This window comes from Struthio camelus, chromosome 8 (assembly GCF_040807025.1).
Source record: "Struthio camelus isolate bStrCam1 chromosome 8, bStrCam1.hap1, whole genome shotgun sequence".
Taxonomy (NCBI): domain Eukaryota; kingdom Metazoa; phylum Chordata; class Aves; order Struthioniformes; family Struthionidae; genus Struthio; species Struthio camelus.
This window is the reverse complement of record NC_090949.1, coordinates 33,980,450-34,001,759: the sequence shown is the minus strand read 5'-3', so window position 1 is coordinate 34,001,759 and position 21,310 is coordinate 33,980,450. Positions and strand designations below refer to the sequence as shown.

General features: G+C 42.0%; 2 protein-coding genes across 2 annotated transcripts in view; both read left to right on the top strand.

The window, feature by feature from the left end:
* Positions 1-14,097, top strand: part of OMA1 (OMA1 zinc metallopeptidase) — a 70,609-nt gene extending 56,512 nt beyond the window's left edge. Inside the window, exon 8 of the mRNA XM_068953317.1 lies at positions 14,075-14,097. Coding sequence (XP_068809418.1) covers positions 14,075-14,080 — 6 coding nt within the window. The 3' untranslated portion in view covers positions 14,081-14,097. The remainder of the gene's footprint in view (positions 1-14,074) is intronic.
* Positions 14,089-21,310, top strand: part of DAB1 (DAB adaptor protein 1) — a 507,009-nt gene continuing 499,787 nt past the window's right edge. The window contains exon 1 of the mRNA XM_009683303.2: positions 14,089-14,155. The gene's annotated coding sequence lies outside the window, so the exon portion shown is untranslated. The remainder of the gene's footprint in view (positions 14,156-21,310) is intronic.

Below are 21,310 nucleotides of genomic sequence, written 5' to 3'. Positions count from 1 at the left end.
TTTTGTTATAAGGTGTAGTGCTACGTAGTGCAGCATTGTATAATACAATGATGATATTGATCACATCATTCACAGCCCCTGTATTTGTGAATCATCTTGTCAGCACACGTGACAGCGTATATTTTAATATCAGAAGTCTATGCAGCAGTAACTTCAGCTCATAAAGACATACTTGAGCTAGCTTCAAACTAAACTAGTCCATTCCAATTAGAAAATGCACTAGTGGGAATGTCAGCACCTACTATAAAACCCTGCTGAGAAGCTGGACGGTTGGGCATTTGTTAAGCACTGACTTTCATCGTCTTGCACATTCTTGCTATTGGCAGTTCACCTGTGTGAGCTGCCATGATTGAGATGTGAATGTATATGGAGCAGTTCAAAGGAAAAGTCTCATGATGTAAAGGAGTAAATTCATATAGGGACAGATAATCTTCTCAGAAGTGTGTTTTATGGAACAGAGAGAGAAGAATATCGATGTGAAGACTTGAAATCTATCAGAGGGTGGCTATAAGCCAGCGGCATCAGCCCTACAGCTGCTTTATCCCAAACAGGGCATCATTAGCTGACACAGGCTCCCCAGACAACACTCTCTCATTTTGTGGGCTTCCCTTGGACCCGTCTGAGGGTTGTTCTTGTGTCTGATGAAGGCATAGTCACCTCTGTTTCTTCCCTGCAAGAGTGGCAACCACATGAATTTCTCCAGCGGATGGTACTGACCAGTTCAGCCATAAGTTGAGCTAGTACTCTGCAAAGGGAGGTGCCTACCTTACATAGTAAGTACAGTATCCCAAGCCTGGACTTTGCACTTACTCATGTGCAAATCATAAAATGCCATGGAACTTCTACCCTCCGCTTGCTGTCAGGTGGAGGTATTTCATGTCAGCTTTGCCTAGGTGCAAAGAGCTATGCAATGCGAGGTCTGTGCAAAATGTGGCTATTTTGTTCTCAGAGCGTATTTTGAACCCTTTGATGCTTCCACAGTTCCACAGATTGCAGTTATATGGCTCAATGCAAAACAGTAATACAGCAAGTCCTTGGTAGATGCTGAAATTGTGCCTGTTTTGCTGATGGGAGCGTGGGATTTATCTATTAAACTTCATAGTCAATTGATACTAAAATACTAAAATAAACTCAGAGAAACGAAGAGAGAAAATATTTATAGGTTTGGCGCGACAGAGAGACTTGTCATTATCACAACCTGGTGAAAGTTTCTTTCCCTGTATACATTCGTCATCTAAAGGCTCAATGTTTTTACAAATTTCCTGCCTCGCAAGTTTTCTGTCCATAGATTTCTAAGAGGGTTGAAGCTCTAGAACATATATTTAGCGCTTGCTGACAGATCCCTAATTATGGCTTGATTAATCACAGCAGTGCCTGCACCTGTCAGTGCCAAACATCTTCATTTTTGCTTTGTGACCCGTGCAAGATCTGGAAACACACGTAACAACGGCTGTGGAAGCGCCCAGCTTTGTTTACCTCCCTGCTGTTAGTTCTGCTGCTGCTTTGATGAGAACAAATGATTTCTGTTTTGGAAGGTTGGGGGTTTCTTCCTTGGCTGATGTTTCTGGAGAGACTGAAATGCGCTTGGAAGCTTTCCCTGGGAACTGAAAAGGGACAAAAACTGGCTGCGTTAAGAGTTAATTTTTTTGTACCGTTCCTTCCACAGAAATGGGTTCCCATCAGCTCCAGTAACATTGATGGGAAGGCTCACAGGATTTCCCCTAGATATGGACAGAATGCCTTTGTCTTTTGAAAGCCATTAAGTACACCAGGCAACCTCATAAGTCTTGAATTGCTACAGGCTTCTAGGGATATGCAGAACTGTGGCTTTGACTGGTTTTCCTTTTTGAGCAAATGCAGTAGATTTTTTTCTTTTTGCTCTGCTTTGAAAAAGTCTTAAGGAGTTGTTACAGAGCAGAGCAGGCCCTTTTCCAGGGTGCAGGACTGGGTATATTTGCACAGGACACAGCTCAATGCCCTGAATCAGGGGAAGGAATCCACAGGGTACTTTAAGGGAATGTGAGACCTGCCAAGCCATTTCCTACTGGAAAATACAAAGGACATAGAGAATCCAGTGAATTGACTGTGCTAGGAAGGACTCTAAAGAAAAGGTTAGAGAAGGTTAGTTTTATGCAGAGGGTCCTTTTTTATTTTTCAGAGAAAGACTCTGAAAAATGAGAGACGCTTGGAAGAGATCCAGAGAGACCTGAGGAAAAAGTCTTTTTATATTGTCAAGATGAAAAGGCCCAACTGAACTACTCTTAGTGAGGAATGGGAGCAAAACACATCAGATTTGATCTAATGGGCTGAATGAGTAATTGCTTTTTAATTTGGCAACCAAAGAGCAAATCTAGAGGAAATAAATTTGTTGTAGATGAAACCAAAGCAGATCTAATGTTTTTCTTGATGAAATGAAAAATAGGAAGTTTTCAGTACAAAACATTCTCTTCAACCTTGGAATGAAATGGTTTCTTTTCAGGATCTTGTAATAATAGCCAAAGACATGAAAGATTTGATTGACCAAACAAGAGGAGCTATGGCACATCCCTTTTATCCTAAGTCTTTGCATCCCAATCCCTTGTTTACCTGCTCCAAGAAATTGAGAGACTGTACGTCTGCATACCTTGCCTCATGCTAGCAAGTTATTCTTGGAAAGGATGCTTTCTATCTCTTTTTTGGATGCTAATATTCCCAGTGGTGGGACTGGCGCCCTTCTGTTGACTCAGCTGAGCCCTAAATGTTCCCCCTTCCCTTGTCCACATAAGAATGCCAGGGCCAAACACTCATGTTTAAACACAAATTGTGGTATACATGGAATCACACAAAGCAGCTCTACAGCTAGAAAAATCTCAGTGCATTGTTATTTTCACTTTGTAGGAAGAAGAACAATTCTTGCAATAAAACTTACCCGTTAGCATTACATTTGCTCCCAAACAATATGGACTGCAGCAGTTCAGGAAAGGATTTCTGTACGTAGCAAATAGCTCCATACATCACAACACACTCATCAAAAATAAAACATTTCTTTTGTTGTGGCTTTTCTATTTTGGACAGACAAAGGCACATTGTTATTTAGAATTTGTCAAGCACAGAGAATTGCTTGGTATAGCATGCGACATGGATGCCAGGGCTGTCCCAGCTGACAAACTGAAGGAACAAAAAAGAATAGAAGAGAAGGGAGCCTCTATGTGCAGACTGGGACAGAGCAGTAGACACAGGACTAAAAATTTTAAGTTGTTAAAGTAGAAGCCATTGAGGCAATACACAGAAGAAGCACCAACTTTGGACTTGTGGGCAAAGGGAGCCTGGAGGGGACATATCATGGATCTTCAAAAGGCCAGAGGGGAGGGGGCTATAGTTATAAAGTTGTAAAGATGACAAGGGCATAGGCAAAGTTTGAGTTGATGTGACTGAAAGAAAGGGTCAAATATTATGGAGAAAAGAGTTCACTAAATCTTGTCAGCTTGCATGTGAGAAGGAGGTGGCAGAAGAATAAAAGGTAGTGCTGACATTGCTAGCCTGGGAGAAGGGGAGGGAAAGGGAGGGAGAAGAAATGAAGAAAATAATGGAGAAAGGCAAGGAGGGGGAGGGTAGAGGGTGCAAGAATAAGCTGCTCGATTTTGTCCAAGTTGCCCTTGAGCTGGTGGAGGGGTTATCCTGGATGATGTGCTGGAGAGATTTATGTATATGGGGTAGGGTTGGAAAGGCAGCTGCATTTGTGAGTTGTCAGCACAGTTGATAGTGGAACAGCAAGAGAGAACCACAAACCGAGCACAGGAGAGGAAGAGGAATGAGCCCAGACCAGACCCAGGGAGACTTCCAAAGAGGAGGAAGGAGCAACATCACCAGAAAAGTCACAAAGGTGGAGGATGTTCATGAGGAAGCAATTAGCAGGAGGGACTCAGAGTCGAGCTAAGAAATAGCTGGAGAGTTTGGTGTGCGGAGGGAGCACGAGCATTTAGAAGTAAATTTATGCAGAATGAATCAGTGTTGCAACTATAACTAACTGGTTTTATAGCTCCCACTCAGGGTTTGAGAGAAGGATTGACTTCAGGTAGCAGGTGGAGTTCAGGGGCTGTTGTTGAGGGTTGGAGTGTCCCAGAGAAAGCCTTGAGATGAAGCGGTCAAAGAGAGAGAGGGTGGAGGCAGCATGAATAAAAAGCCAGAAAAGGACAGACTATGGCCTCTCATTGCAGCTCTCCATTTCTAATGGCAGTGACATTCAGCCATCACAGCAATAACACATGTCCATGTGGTGTTTGCAGTGACTTGTGGGGTTGGGGACCTTGTCATCTCCTAGGTCTTCCACATTTTCATGGAAACTGAACTGTTGGGGAATTTGGTTCACAAGTCCTCATTTTAAGAATTGTTGCATGGTATAACTCCCCTGCATGCAGTCAGAATGGTGAATGTGTAATATTTCTGGAAATCACTTATTTAAGTGGGAGCTAGATGTCTAGGAAGAGAAGAGAATCCCAGTAGGCACTTCTCCGCATCTTTAAGTACCTAAATACCTTTAACCATATGGCCTTAGGTAATAAGATCTAATAAAATGTTAGGCAGCCATAGTAGGTAGGTAATTTGATTTCATCTAGTAGACAGACAATGTAATTTCAGATCATGTGTTTTTTAGCTATTTTCAATCTTTTTTTTGTTTTGACTTTTATTTTGAAGTTCCAGATTTTAGGCTGTTATTTTAAACCCCTCTCAGCTGGTGATTCTGATTGCTTTTCAAACCTTCTATTTTATAACCTTTGTACTCTTATGCATGAATCTAGGCCAAGTTACCGCCTTCTGTTCGCTTTCCAGTGTCTTTGAGCTCTAAAGTAAGCAAAATGCAATTTCGATCTGCCGGGGCTGGGAACCTTGGGAGACGCCATTGTTTTTTTTTTTTTAATTGGCTTGTACGTGTTTGGATGAGTCACAGTCCATGTGGATTGTTCCCTACAACTATATCTTGTTTAGCCAAGCACAATTAAAATAAAATATGTATACATTTTTTGCCTAGCTTGGAGCAAGCCTTGCTCAGTGGAAAGCAGAGGTGGACGGTGTCACATAGTAAGAAGAAATTAAGAAGGGGACAAATTTTACAGCTCTCCTGTGATCGCTGTTCGAGGGAGAAGTCAGAGAGAATTCTCTTGAAATGAGAATAAAAAATCTAATTGATGGCCTGATTCTCCATGGCTGTGCAGCCATCCTTTCCTTCTGTGCTTCTAATAAATGCACTCTGAGTTCACCCCCACATATGCAAGAAAATCCATGTGACCAGATAGGGAGACCTTTAAGAAAAGACCAATATTTGCATATCTATTATGGCTACACTCAGTGTTATACTTGTTTCATTAAAATTTCTATTTGGATAATATGTAAGGTCAATACTGTCACTGTTCTGGAAAATTCATTTATTTTAAAATTAAAGCTAAATGCATCAAGTCTGATTCTCCCCATGCCTCCACCTGTATAAATCCACTAAGCCTGACAGAGTCACACTGCTGTAAGTGAAAGCAGAATTGGGCCCAGTATGTTTAGAGATGGGTTTCTGCTGTGTGGGGGAAAAAAGCATGCTAATTACATGAATACTAATTTTGAAGGTAAATCGCTTGTTATAGATGCTCCGGGTTCCTACTTTTTTATATTCAAGGGATGATTATTATTTCAGCTGGGTGCCTCCTGAGGTCCATTAGCTTTTATGCCCCGGCTAAGGTTGTCAATTGCTGGGATTAAAATATATGAAGAAATACTTTGGACTGCTTAAAAGTCTGTGCTTCACTAAGGTTACCAGCTTTTACCTTGCCCCCAGCTGTTGCAGTGACATTTGTGTCCTTTGCTTGTAACTCTGTATATTCATTTCTATAGTTAAAATCCAGACCTCAAGCAGCTGCCATTTTCAAACAAACTTGCCTGTTGAGAAGGCTGAAGACAGGAATTCTTATGCCAAAAAATAAGAACAGGATAACGGATTTCAAACTCAGGAATCAGTGGATTTTCTGATCTGTTTTTGCTCCATTAACATCTTTTAGGGATTGTGCCTGGTCTGGTCTAAATCTTTCCAGAGTTTGAGGTCCTTTGTGTTGTGTGTGTTGGTTTACAACTGTTCTGTAACAATCCTTAAGATGGCATCTGCTTGGGTTCTCCTAAAGCAGGGAAGAGGAAGAAATGATCTAGGACAGCTACTATGGAAGTCTTACAAAAAATATATTAAAAGCTATTTTCAGTATGCACCAAGGGAAAATATCTGTTAAGGTGGAACTCTTTTAGCTTTAATATTTTTGGTGAAAAATCGCAGTGTTTTAAAGATATTGTTCACATGCAGGAGACTTATGTGTGTCTGTTTTCAGTGCTCCTGAAATTACAGATTTGTTTATTGAACGAATGTGACTTAACTGGTTATACTGGCTGTCACCCTTCAGGCATGTGGTTTGAAAGCAGGCAGACAGCATGTGTTACCATTTTCCAAGTGGCAGTGGTCTCCTCTATGTGAAATGAACTTAGTTGCTTTAATCCCAGTCCCAGATGTTCACATCACAAAGGGCAGGATCTCAAGTAGTAATCTTTTTGGCAGTCTCAGCAGACAGAGCCAGGACTATATTAACCCAAGGAAGCAAGTAGCTTTCTCATCAACAAAGTCTTTTCCTCCAGCAGAAAGGAAGGAGAATTTGCATTGGTGCCTACAGTGCTTGGTCCTTTCTCCAGTGCTATTTCTGAACATTGGATTCATTTGTTTCTGTGAGAGTAAATGAATCTATGGAGGCCCACTGCAGAAATGTCTAAAAACACCTTTTTCATTAAACTTCAGCTCTTCTGCAGCATGCTGGTAGGGGGACAGTATTACTGTTTTATAGGATGAGACTGGTGTATAGAGGAGGGATTCATCTCACTGAATTTGGGCCTCAAGAAGTTCAAGTCTACACTAGACCTTTAAGTTCCCTTTATAGTTAATGAGAAGAAATTGTTATCTCCAGAAGGAGAATCAGAGGCAGACAGACAAGACTAATTTCCCTTCAGAGACTCAGACAAATACCTGAAGTTAGGCCAGGTGAATGCCACTGTGCCTGACTTGATCTTTAGCAAGACAACGACTGGGAGTGAAGAATCCCAAGTTGCAGCTTCGATTGCTGGACCATCTTTCCTTACTTAAATTCCTATTAATGAAACAAAGATGCACAAAAAACTTTCTTGCATATGTTATTAGCCTGTGTGCCCGGGGATGAAGATGGTGTTAGACTGGATAACCCGCAATGGTTCTAGCTGTCACATTCAGGAAAGCCAACAGGGCAGTTCACAACTCCCTGTTTATGTTCTGCAACCTGAAAGGAGCCCAAAGCAGCAGAAACTTGAACTCTGTCAGCTTTACTATCTGGCCCAGCAGGGACTAGTTTTCTTTACATGAGATCCTGCTGCAGATGAGCTTGAGCTATGATTCAGGGAGCGGAGACTTCTGATCTTTGGAAAATTCAGATCTCTGTTCTTGTAACTTGAACTCAGCAGTTGTGAAACAAAATGCCAGAAATGACTGTTGCAAATATATTTTTAAAATGTTGTTAAATGGTGGCTGAATGTAACTAATGCATGTAACTTATACAAAACTAGACACAAATATTTGTTACTGAGTTGAAATCAGGCAAGGTTTATATTAGGGATGTGGAAATTCTCCTTTTCGCTTTAAAGATTTTGAGTTATTTGTATTAGCAAAAAAGTTTACATTTGATAACCTTTCAACAAAGTGTTTATTAATCTCATGAAAATAAATGGATTTTGCATCCACGTGTGTGGATATGTATTTATCATCTGGTTAGAACTGATCAAAGTGTTTTTTGTTTAGCTTAGTAAGTGCCAAGGTCTAAAAGAGGCCTGAATGATGATGAAATTGTATCATCACTTTAACATCAGTGAGCAGTAGTTGTTAAAATGATCATTTATTTTCAGCGCTTCACCCGTGAGTTGAGAAATTCAATCTTATCCTTGTAGCTACCAGTATTAGCACAGAGGAACAGAAAGGAACATCTAGAAGCAGAAAATCCATGGCATTGACCGGGGGGGGGGTCAAATTGTGACACTGGCCAGGACTGGGGGAGAGTGGGGAATGAGGTTAAAGGCCAGATTGAATCCTGATAGATTAGATGAAACTCAGAGAGGGACTCTTTGAGCATAATGAGGGATTCCTAACCTTGCAAAGTGAAGGTTTCTTTAAGCCTGCAGCTTGATCGTTCTTCTGGCCTCCAAGATGAAGATTTTGCTGATTAGCATGCAAATACAACAGCATTGTAAGAAGTTCCAGATGATTTTGTGTCTCAGCCTTGCTGCAGGGGAAAACATATTTGACAATATGTATTAGAAATGGAGAGATGAATGAAATTAGTTGTCAGTCTACAATCAGTGCAGTGGGAAGGTCCACAGCAAGAGGCACAGATACATGGGAAGTGACAAAGAGAATCCTACAAGCAGAATCTCAGACTGGAAAGGGAAAGCCCCTACAGTTCCAAAAAAAGAATACTATTTACATCTAATAAATGTGACTTTCTGCTTAGCACTAATGAAGCAGATTAATAAGACTATTGGAGCCCATATGGCCACAGGGATTTCCTCAGACTAAACATTGCTAATGAATATTTCCAGAAAATAGTGTTTATACTCAGTCAGACTTCACCCCTGGAGTGGCTTAGTAGGTGAGGTACCTGCAGTGTTTGTCTTCATGCATCAGATGTCTCCGTGAAATAAGTATTATTCCCATTCTGCAGATGGAAAAACTGAATCAGAGTAGCAAAGACCAGTATTTCAACAGCCACCTCTTCCTTCAGGCCTTGATTTTTCAGGGGCTGAAATTGAAGAACCACTGTCTGGATTTGTAGACGTCTGAGACTGATCCTGTGTTCACAAGTAGAATTGTTAGTGCATGACACAACCTGATACTGAGGGTGAGGTAAAAACGTCTGGATACCCAGAAATTTCAGAGAACTAATCTCAGTTATTATTAACCAACCCCTCACAAAATTTTAACTAGCAGAATAAGGCCATGAAGAAGGTCGGTAGTAGACCATAGTTAGTATGCAAGGGCGTCCTATTGTCAGTTCTGTCCACGACTACGCATGTTGTAATGGAGGTTATTTTGAATGCTACGTTTAAGAGCCAGCTCTGCTGCAGGCACCCAACTGCCTGACAAATGGTGGCAGTCGCCACAGCAGCAGAGGCCTTCCCTATGTAAACAGACATCCCTCTTCCCCTGAAAATAAATAACTCAAACCTTACCAAGAATGGCTTCAGTGACAGTACTCCAACACAGGTTATCTAAGGCTCATATCTCTTTCACTCTGTGAGCTTTATGGGTTTGGCCTCCTGACACACTGGTTATCTTTCTTTCCCAGCACTTCTCAAATCCTAAAGGGAGGGCAGTCACCTTTATGTTCAAAATTGTGGCCTGGGTGCTTGGATTCAGGCAGTCAGATGGGAAAGCTCATTGGTTTTATTCTTAAATGGAGATTTTGTTGGCTGCTAATTTGTTGAGCGAACATTTAGGCAAAAATAGTTGGGACAGCAGCTTCAGTCAATATGCAGAGCCCTCGTTCCACTCTTGCCCCTCGTAGGTCTCTCTGCTTTCCTTTCTCTGCGTGCTTCCCTGTCATTTTGATCCCTGCATCCCTACATAGTCCTGACCAGTTGTGATGGATGGCTTTTCTTTTGTTCTCTCTAGAAACAGGGAACCTTGAGCCCTAAATCTCCCTGAGAACTCAGTTGTAATCTTTCCTTAAAAATTTCTAAAAGTTCTTGCTCCCGACTGCGCATTTTAGATTGATAGTGTTGTGTGACGCATACCCAGACTCTTATTTTATTTTAGCTGGCTCCATGCGTACTACTACTTTGTGAGATTTGCCATACATAGCGAAAGATTGACTGACCCCAGTTCCCTGCCACAGTATTAGTGTCTGGTCAAGTGACTATAAAAACGAATACTACTGTTTTGTGCTTAACTGTGAATGCGAATGTGTGTGTTTAGAGAGTGTCACCTTTGAAAATCAGACTCACAGTATGCACTTTATCCTGAAAAGTTAACAAAAATTCAGGTTAGCAATAGCATATAAAGTGTGTGTGTGTGTGTGTGTGTGTGTGCGCGCAAGCCTTTTCCTGAGATAACTAAGAAATACACCTAAAACCCCGTACCATTTAGGTGAAGGACAAGGTAAGAGCAAAGCAGACGCATCAGCTGTCTCCAGGGCAGTTATTCTGTGGAAGGAGGCAGACCAGCACAGCAGGCAGCAAACGTTTTTTTCCAGAGCCTGGAAGTGAGTGGTGTGTAGGCAGGCATGAAGAAGAAACCCTGCATTGCTTTTATTGTCAGTCTGCTTGTCAAACTGCCTTGTTAGGTAGGGATAGTAAGATGGAAAATAGACCAATATTTGACTTCTTTTTGTGTGTATATGTGAAAGCAATAATTCTTAGGAGGGGCTTATTATTAAAATGTACTTGCTAGTGCCAAATATTAAATGCAGAGAATTAAGACATAGATGCATAACCATGCACATAGCAAGACAAAGAGGAAACAGATGGTTTGTTAGCTAGTTAGACCTCTTCTTAACTCAGAGCTGTTAGTCCTGAGAGATTTGTTCTTTCTGTTTTCAACTTTGCTTGGGCCCTTCCACAAGACAGCCTTGTTTATTCGTAATGTTGCCTGTGCTCGACACCTTGTTCCACTTAGTCTGTGCTTTCAGTGCAGGACACTGGACAGGCAGCAGCAGGCTTGCAGAATGCGAAAGAAGGGTGAAGTAACAGGTAAAGGAGAAGAGAGAGAGAATGGGATGCTGAGCGTGTATTTTCTGTCCATCCTCACGTTGCTAAGGGACCCGAGAAGAGAAGGACGGAAAGCTGTACCAGCACTCGAACGGACACAGCTTGTTCCCCGCTGCAGCTTGTGAACGTCACCTCCCTTGTGTGCGCCAGGCTGGTGTTCCTCTCGAGCAGGGTGATGAGGGCAGCGGAGCCCACTCTGTGGGAAGGATGGCTGACAAGGATGGGAAACAGTGATGCGGTGGCATCGCTGACGTTGTGTGTGTGGTCTCTCAGCTGATTCAGCGGTATTGCCAGAGTCTCACTGTGCTCCAAGGAGGGGCTGAGGAATGTTTTATCATTAAATTGCATATGACTGAGATTGGCTGAATTAACGTATCCCAGTGGATGAGAGCTATATGATAGGAATTTGATTACTCCTGTTGTATGATTTGAGTTGCTCATAATTGCAAAGGTTCTTTCCAGCGTCTGTGAAACAACTGAGGTTGAACATTAGTGGTTGCAGTTGCCGGCAGTGTTGGCATAGCAGGCTTTATTATTTCAAATATTTCACACTTATGGCAGCTGTTGCACCTTCTGTGCTTTTGGTTTGATGCAGTGAATACATCCTTTTTAGCAATTCTTTTCTTAAGATGAACAGCAAAGCAAAAAAGCAGCCTTTCACATCACAGTGCATAGAGTATTTCTGCACATTTTGAAAAAGATTTATGTTTTTCCCGTTTCTGACATTTGAAACAGTAAGTCTTGGTTTTGGTTTTTGCTGAATCAGTGGCTCAGGCAGTCACTACATGGCAGCAGGCTGAAATGAAAGCAATGAGAGGTAAAAAACCATCATGTTTGCTGAGATTGTTCTAAATTCTGTTAGTGTTTAATACCCACTTGCCCGCCCAAGTATTTCAATACTGTTTATCACTGTGATATCTGAGTGCTTCGTTAATAAGTGTATCCTTGTCTATCATTCTGAGATATTGTATCGCTGTTCTCCTAGTGGGAGATTTTAGTCACAGAGAGATCACAGAGCTGATTTTCCAGCAGTGTCAAGGCAGGAACACTGATAACTTAACACCTCTGAAACAAAGTCCAAGTTGTACATCCAGAGCCACAGGAGATTGTTGTGTCTTAGCCAGGAATGAACCCTGCATCCTGCAAGCCCTCCTTGAGCTCTCAAAACGTGTGGTTGGCCCCTTTCCTTCCGTCCTGCTGAAGTGTTAGAGAGCGTTCTCTCTGTGCAACATTCAGTATCCCCTTCCCTGACATCAGTCTGGCAGAGTTTCTGTTCCAGTTCTGCTGGTGAGCTGTCAGTAAAAATGTGACCCAAGTGAAAATACATCTAGGGCAAACACAGGAAATCTCTTTTAGCAATTTTCCCTGTATTTTAGGGAGAATTACTGTCAATTTGTCTCTTTCAGGCGAGACTGCATGAAAAGCAGGTTTATTTGCATTTAGCATTTCACTGTCATTAAGAAGTTTTTTTTGCATAATGCATTTGACCACTGGTAGCCAGCAGATTTTGCCATCATTTAGAAGGAGGTGAACACCATTAAAAAAACCTCCCAGGTCAAAATGGACAATAAATATAGGTAAGAATTTGCATAGAGGAATCCGGCTGCTCGGCGCACACGCGCTCAGCTGGCGCCTTTGTCACAGGTACGGGTTCTGTATGTGGTTCCCCAGTGCACTGTGGAATTTGAATTGTTCCCTTCACACAGCATGGACAAGCTCTCACACTCCTTCTGCTTCAGGCTCTTTTGCAAAGGCAAATGGCACTGCTGGAAACTAATCAACGTAATTTTGTACTCTTCACAGAGGTCTATTAGCAATCATTGACGCAATCCTGGGCTGTAAATGGGGACAGCCTATTCCTAAATTCAAACACAGAAATGTTTTGTATTTTCTATAAAATATTATTGACCTGGCCTGTTTCTGGCCTGCCCGTTTCTGGGCTTTTTGTGCTTATGTTTTCCCTTTTCCCCCAGATGCTGTAACAGGCTGTCAGACGGAGATGCTGCTGAGGATTTTGAAAAAGCTCAAATGATAAAGAATAGGGAAAAACTAACATCACTACTATTGTAGCAGCCTTGCACAACCTTTTCCTATACACATGTACAGAAATAAAGTACAAATAGTAGTTTTATTAAACAAGACACAGACACTTATTTTTTATCCTTTCTGCCAAAGGAGAAGAAATATCTTCATTTTCTCCACACAGACACAGCTTTCTTCATGTAAAATCCCATTGGAGACAAAGCACTGCATGTTTATCATGACTATGCTAAGCACAACAGTCCTTAGGGTAGACTTCCTCTAGTTGCATTTCTATAGCAATGTTATTAGCCCAACTTTTGCAGCCGAATAACTAGTTTGGGTTAGTTAAAGACAAGCAAGCAACTTGTTCCTGGTGTGAGAATGCAACCTAAGTTGAGTTGCCAAGCGCCGTGAAGGAAATCCGTAGAGTAGGGACGGATGGTGTTACGTTCTCAGGTGACTACAGTAACCGCTGAATCGTATTTCCTTTTTCTGTTGAGCATATACATTGAGAACGGTTACCTTAATTGATAAATGCAGCTTTGGGTAAAAGTTTCACTGGGTCTCAAAGGGAAACCATTTGAATTCCCCCCGACCTTGCCCTGGCTTCTCTGAGTGCCTGGGGATGAAGGCTGTGGCTGCTTTTACACATGCAGCCAACTTGTTTCACTGGGCCCATTTGGAGGGATTTAAGTCTCAAAATGAGTGTGAAAGCTGAAGTTTGCATGTCATCCAAGGGCTTGCACATTTGTCAGAATAGAAATGATAAGGATCATTAATTTGTACATATGTGAATTAGGAACTGGAGAGGGTTTCCTGATAACCAGCAGTAACGTGATGTACTCCGTCCCAGTCATGCCAAGGCTGAGACGTGTTGATTGCCTCCAGGGTTAACCTCGCAGCTTTCGTGCAGCGTAAAAGCAGCTTGTTCTGCCCACCATGTGGCCCTGGAGTACAGGCAGGAAAGGTCACACGAGCAATCAAGATCAGCATATCCCTACTCAGGTGGGGACCCCCTGTGGCTGCAGGATTAGCAGCAGAGTCTGAGCTGACTTTGAATATGTATTTACTTCTAAATGTCCCGACTCTGTTCCAGGCATTTTTTGACTCATTAATCTGTGTCCATATTTGCCATGAACTTGGACACACAGTGCAACGACATTCACTGTTTCTTGCTGTTTGTCTGCTTGCTGTCCTGGCTGAATTTTTGAAAAATAAAAACAGGAGGAATTAAAAGGTTAGATTATTTTCTTCGTATGTCTCTGTGCAGGAGTGAGCGGTAACTGGCAGGCTGCTTTGAGACCTTTGCTGATGATGCCACTTGAACAAGGATTCTACAAGAAAACGAATAGTAAGAATCTGCAATTATCAGATAATATTTTTTAAAATACAACAGAAATTTTCTAAAATAGGTGGATTTTTAGAGGCATGATTTTGGGTGTGTTCAGCAGGAGCTGTACATCTGAACCCCTCGCATCACGTCTAGAATCTGGGTACGTGAGTTTTGAACTGAAACTTAAAGGCAGACAAAAATTTAGTTTCCCCTTTTCTCTCTGCCATTCCCACAACATTTGGGAAAGCTGTAGAAGCACATTTGCTTCAGCTAAATCCCTCTGCACTCCCCTCATCCTCTCGGTACCTGCACTGCCAGAAAACAGTGCTGGAGCAAGGGGCAGCAGTGCACGCATGTAGTGCTGTCTGCCAGGCAGATATTTGCCAGGGAGAAGTCACTGACCTCCTTGTTTCCTCAGCCCTGGAGATCTTTGCTCTATCGTTGCTGATCCTCCCAAGGTGGGGGTGGGGGTGCTGATGTCTACCCTTGGAGGAGGGTAGCACTTAATCTTATCATCCGTCTCGGCTGACATCCCCACTGATGTTGTAGAGTACCTCTGGGGGCAACCCCCCAGACGACAGCAGTGCAAGAGGTGACCGTTCCCGAGGATCCTCTAAACGAATCCTCAGCGTTTTCATTAAAAAGAGACGCTCCTGCTGGACAATTATGGATTGCGACTCTCCCATTTTTCCACAGGCAGAGAGCTTATGTAAAAACTGACTGACATTTAAAAATGCCAGCAATCTTATTAATTCTTCAGTTCAAGATGTGTTTCTTGGGGCTTTGCATGTGGAATGCCACTCGGAGGACAGAAGGGTGATGCAGCCACACTGGCAGAATCAAGCTCTTTACACAAATACTGCACTCTTTTAAGTGTTACTTCTTTAAATTGTGTGTTTACCATGTAACTTCTGACTAACTGGGAAATGCACTTGTGAAGGTTAAGGCACCTAGTGCCCCTGAGAGTTACAGCTGTGTGAATACAAGCTCTTTGTGCTCTGTCCCATGACTGACCTCTTTCTGACTTGAGAAGAGTCCCTTCTGCAGGAATTAAAGGCTGTTCTGTCTTCCTGCTCGCTCAGAGATGTGCTGCTTGCCTTTCTCCTAGGCAGAGTGCACCATTGCGGATTACTATCCACCAGCAATTCAAACGGCATTGCTAAGGGTATTGCACTTATTCCAGGATCACAAGCTAAATTCAAAGCAAAGGACAGAATGTGTCATGGCTTTTCTCCTCTGTCCCCTGAAGGATTGAGAGGCCACCCACATTAGCATGGCTGCTTCCTCTTCTCGCTTCCCAGTTTGTGGTAACTGGCACTGCAGAAAAGGTGTACCACTTGTCTGAGGAGACTGGGGTTCAGCTAAGGATCTGCCAGAACAAAATACAACCTATTTCCCCACTGTATTGTTTGCTATGTGCTGAGTTACAGTTAATCTCTCTGCAGCGGGGCCAAAGGGGCATGCTTTCCAGTGGACAAATTCTTCTGTGAAATGCCTTTGCACAGCTTCCACTGCCTTTATGGAGAGCTACCGGGCAGAATTTGGTCCCAGGCTGGTCAGATCATGCAGTTCAAAGGACAAAGCGCATTCCCCTTCTGATGGCTGGTTTAATAGATGACTGACATACTGCTGCCAGCTTATGGTTACTCCTTTATCGCAAGGAGGAGAGCTTGGGGCAAGGGCGACAGCTCAGACACCGCTGGTTTCCCATGCCAGTTAAAGTGACTAGGATTATGTGTGTTTGCTGTATGCCAGATATATGTATATTTTTACATCAAATTTGTTACTCTATATTGAAAGCCATTCCCACTGGCTGGTAAGTATATTGTTTTGTTGGATGTAAATCTATCCATGTGTTAAACATACAAAATTAGAGCCAAGCTTGCTTCACGTCTCAATCTCCAGTGACCATCCAGTAAATAGCAGCTCTTGAACTGCTGGCTGAATCTGTTGGCAGAAAAGTACAGGTGTAGATCAGTCTTAAAGGAATGACTCCTTGCAGCAAGGTTAGGAGAGAAAAGAGTGGAGGAGAGGCAGGGGAAGGTTTCTTTGGTTGTTTTTTATACAATGGCTGCTACTGCATTAGCAATTGCATTTAGTGTTTATCAGGTGAAGAAATCAGATGGCTTCCAATTCCTGCCATTGGTAAGGAGCTGCTTTTTGCTGAAAATGGGAAGGATACATGAAATCATCTCAGAGCAAGAGGTTGTGCATGCATTAAGGTGACGAATCAGGTTAATAATGGGCTGAGCCGTGTGTAAGCCATAGGTGTTGGCCACAAATTGTGAAGACACTGTCAGTGGGTCAGAGCAAGGTCTTAAATCTTTTTTTTGAGAGCTTTTATTCTTTGACCTGGTTCACTGCAGGGGAATGAGTTTCAATTTGGAATAAATTTTGACCCAAATAATTGAAAGTTAATCTCACTTTATTTTGCATAATGCTTTATAATAATACAAATGTAACATGTTTAGTCTGGGACCTAGAGGCCAGCAATCTATGGAAGCTGACACTTTGCATAAAAGCAACCTAGAAAAGGTCCTGAGTTTATCTATTCAAACTGATAGCAGCACTTCAGAAGATTGACCCTTCAACCTTTTTAATAATGACTTCCCCTCCTTTATTTAGTTTTTTGGGTTCCCTTGCAGATATTCATTTGTGACACTTAGCAATTACGTTATGTGCAGTATTGTACATGTGAACTGAATAGTTCACTAGGTCAAGCAAATGCAGAAGAGATCGAACCAAACTGATAGAGTGAAAAAAACTGAACTATAATAAAATAAGTGTATGCAGGTCAAGTGCTGCCTGAATGAAGCAATGTATTGGTAGAAGTTAGTAGACACAATATACCTTCCTTCTTGGGATGTTATCAAGGAAATATGCAGTCAGTGAAGCAGAAAACTGCAAAATTGTTTAATAAAATTAATCCTCAACTGTGAACAGCAAAAATGTCAGGCTTATTTTGCATCTAGATTTTCACCCTAGCAAATATAAATTTATCATTAAGTTCTGTTGTCTGATTTGAACACTTACTCTGTTGTACTGAATACAGTTTTATACCAGCACATGTTCTGTTAATAAGTGGCAAGTTAGCATAGAGAAATCAGGAAGCATATTTTCAAATAGGGTTTAAAATCATTTTTTTATTTAGATATATTTTCAGGAGTAAATCAAATCTTTTCATTACAAATCCTAGTAAATCTGGTATTTTCTTTCTTTAATTGTCTGCATAGCCTTGTGTCTTCCACTGGGCTGGCTACCTGTGTTGTGGAAGAGTCACCTATGGGGATAAGGAATACTCATAGGAGGAGGGGATGCAGCTTGCTGGCCAGTGAATGATACTTGTGCTCTGTGCCCAGACTGTATAATATATGAGTTTTCTCAAGCCATGAACACTAAAATTGTTCATGCCTGGAGAGCCAGCCACCTAAGGCTTTGGTGAAGACAATACATATTAGAAAACTTGCTGCTGATCCTCTGGGGTCTATTGGCCTTCTCTGCAGTTCTGAGAAGTGAAGGCATTGACTCTGGGATTTCTACATTATGCTCCTCTGTAATGTGCTTAGAAAGTGTATTGCTTACCCTGTGGTTCCTCTTTTGGGACACAGGCCTGTTCCGGCTCCCCGTTCCCTGGTACGTGTCCGAACTTCAGTCCACAGGCTGTTTTGGGTACTACCATGGCTTTGGAACTGGACCTGAATCTTACAGGAGAGGCATATAAGCATTTGACCTTGCATGCTGCAGAAAACAAGACAATGCAAATACCAGCATAAGTCTGCAAAGAAAATGATGTGTAGCTCTTGGAATCTTAGAAACTGATCATTTCAGTTATGTTCATTTGCTCCTCCACAGCTGTGCCCTTTCTTTGACCTAGAAGATAAACACATTAGCTTTAACCTCCTGTACCACGGTGTCATAAGGGAATATTTTCTGCAAGTCTAAATTGTATTGGAAGTTGGAATTTTTCAAACAAGTCAATGCCACTTTGCCCAACTCTATCTTTAACAGTTAGTCTCCATCTTCTGTTTCTCCATTAGCCGTGACATCTTTTACTCTTGACACAGACTAGCAAAGCAGCCTAGCCCTGAGCAGAGTGAACGAGGCAATTGACTGATCTGTTTTTACCCTTATGTCCACATCCCATTGCCTCGGCCTCCCTGGGCTGCCACCTTTAAGAAAGCAGCTTCTTCTGAAGGTTTCATCACTGGGACTCTGAACTAATTCCAGCTGCATGCTCAGCTACAGTGACCAGGTGCAAGCGCAGAGCTAATGAGATTGACAGTGGCACCTCCCTTAGTGCTCCACTGTCTTTACATGAATCAAGGGATTTCTGTCTTGGGCTTTCTTTGGCGTCATAGACATGTCCAAAGTATAAGGTAATTTATACTTAACTGGGGCTTGTTCTTCTCCTGCAGTATTTTCCTTATAAGCAGCTAGAGCAATTGCTGTAACTAGCACATGATGGGGCCTCGTTTCCCCACTGATGGAGAGTGGCACTTCTGATAGCTTGCCCCTTTTCTGGATCAGAGTGCATTCGTCCTATTAAACAGTGGTCACCCACTTAAATGAACTGCATGCAGCCCGCTTGACTTCTCTTTCAGTGCTTGTGTGCACCGGATCCAAAGGGGCACTCTTGCATTTGGTATTAGTAGGCCTGAAGGACTGGCAGCTGCCAGCCCCGCTAACTGCTCTCACAGCCCCGTGCTGAATTGAGGTCACCTATGTGCGTGCCTGGATGCAGAACTCCAACAGCAGGAGCTGCAATCGTCAGCGCTGCCTCTGTTCAGATCCTGGAGCATCCAGTATTATTAATGCTCATATTCCCCATCCCGGCTTGAACAACCCCCTTTTAAAATTCTCCTTTAAACTCCCCTCTGCCTCATCTCTTTGTTTCAGTCAATGTCAAAACTCCCCTTGAATGAACAGAATTAGGACAGAATGGGGATGGAATTATTTCCCTGCCTTCATGGGAGTGGTTTGGGACTGAAAGCATCAGTGCTCTTTGAAAGCCAAGATCATTCCATAAAGATGCCTTAGGAGTGAAAAATGTTATTAGAATATACATTATTATTTTGATTTTCACCTGTCAGTACTGACATCAGTGACAGGAAAGGGCACAGTACTGGAAATACGATCCTCTCACTCTTTTCCTGACATGATGCAGCACTAAGACAGGTGATTGTTACGCTCTGCTTTTACTTGGTAGCTTGATCCCAAAGGGTTTTGTATTGCTGGATGACATTGTGCTTGAATCTCTGTACTTGATTTTATTTTGTGTAAGTCATACCTCTTTATACATAGATAATGAACCCAGTGTGCATCTGGTGCAGGCTGCACAGTGTTATTTAAAACAAGACTTTCTGAGCATGGCTGAAAGTGAAGTTCTCTCATAGGTATAAGCTGCAAAGCCTTATTCAACGTTAAATCAAATCAATGTTAATTTGTGAACTAATTAGCATTTCAGGCTTTTTTTCGGCAGTGTGGTGATTTTGTATATAATGCTATGTGATTGTACCAAAGTACATAATTACGGAGCTGAATACATTGTCTCCTGCTGACATGTTGCAAAAGGAGTTTCTTTCAGTGGAGGATGCTCACTACATCTGAATTAAAAAAAAAAGATACACGTTTGAGTCCCGTGCATCGTACCCATAGCTGAATTAAACTGAAATAATGTTGGAATCGTTCCTTGTTGAACGAATGGGCTGCATATATATTAAGTGAATATACTTGTTCACATTTCTCAGTTATTTTAATGAGGAATTCATAGGATATCATTTGGTGTGAGACAGATGATGAGAAAAATATTCCAAGTGGAGAATATGCATCAAGGAAAACCAAGCAGCTTTAAAGATAAGATCTTTTTTAAACTCTGAAGTCTGAGTGCAGGAGTACAGGAACTGTCAGTACTTGCTCAGATTAGTGTTCTTTCTAACCCAGAACCCTTTCCTTGGCAGAGGCCAGCACCAGATAGCTTTAACGGGTGTAAGAAATTCATCAGTCCTGCTGCAGTTCTCTTTGTTGCAGCGTAACTAATGCAGGTCTCCGCTACATATGTACCTAGGAACAATCGTTTTCATTTAGATGCTGCTATGCACACTCAATTTTCTTTTAAAAAAATATTTTAAATAGTATTTATGCCCTTCATTGTCTATCTGTGTCTGTATGAAGACACACTGATTTTTCATAAGTAACTTGGTTAAGATAAAAGCTTCTTTCTCTACTATAACACAGCATACACAACATGCACTGATAGGTTAAATATTGCACCCATCTAATATATATATATTAGATAGCAATGCAGCCTCACTAATGTGTACGGTCAGTAACCCTGCTTAAAAAAATCCATACAAATGGTAAAAGATTTCTGCAAAACTGAAGGTGAGTATGTGCATATAATTCCCTATAGGATCCTTGAGTCCAATTTTGAGGAAAATTTCATGTCTCCAAATAACCTTTGCCCAGGTGAGCTACTGCTCAGCTGCGCACAGAGGGCAAAATATGACTGTTTGTTGTGCTAGAAACTCACTCTTCTCTTCCTGCTGACTCTACCTTGATGCAGGTGAGGGTGGGACTGTTGGAAACTCTTTGGGGTGTTGGTCCTTTCGCACTGACATCGTCTCCTTGCACCAGACTGACTCAGACTGAATTGTGCAGAACCATGATCCACTCTCATCTTCATCACTCGAGGAATTAAACACTTGACAGTGTTGAAAATTAAATGATCAACTCGGGCTGTCTGGGTTAGACTCTGAATGAGCAGGCTGCGACAAGCCACACTTCTGAGCCGTTGTTTTGGCTCTTTTTGCAAACATGTGTTTGGGTTCTACTTTGTTCCTAGGTCTGTGGCTGACTGCAAACAGGAAAGCTAGAGACTGATTTTTAGTGTAGTGTTCTAAGAAAATGAGGTATGTTGGATCACTCTATCCATTTGCATGATCTATTGGCCTTTCTTTGAGAACTTCTGAAGCTGTTGACTAATTTCAGCCAAATTTGACAGGCCATTAAGTTCTCTGTTTTCATGAAAACAGATTGCCTCTGAGGAAAACACAGCAGTGGAGGCTCATTGCTTTATTAGATGTCCAAGAGACAGATCCATAGGTAACCACGCTACATGGATTCTCCAGCCCTGAGAACTGTAGTTTTAGAAATAAAGACTGAGATTCCAAAGGT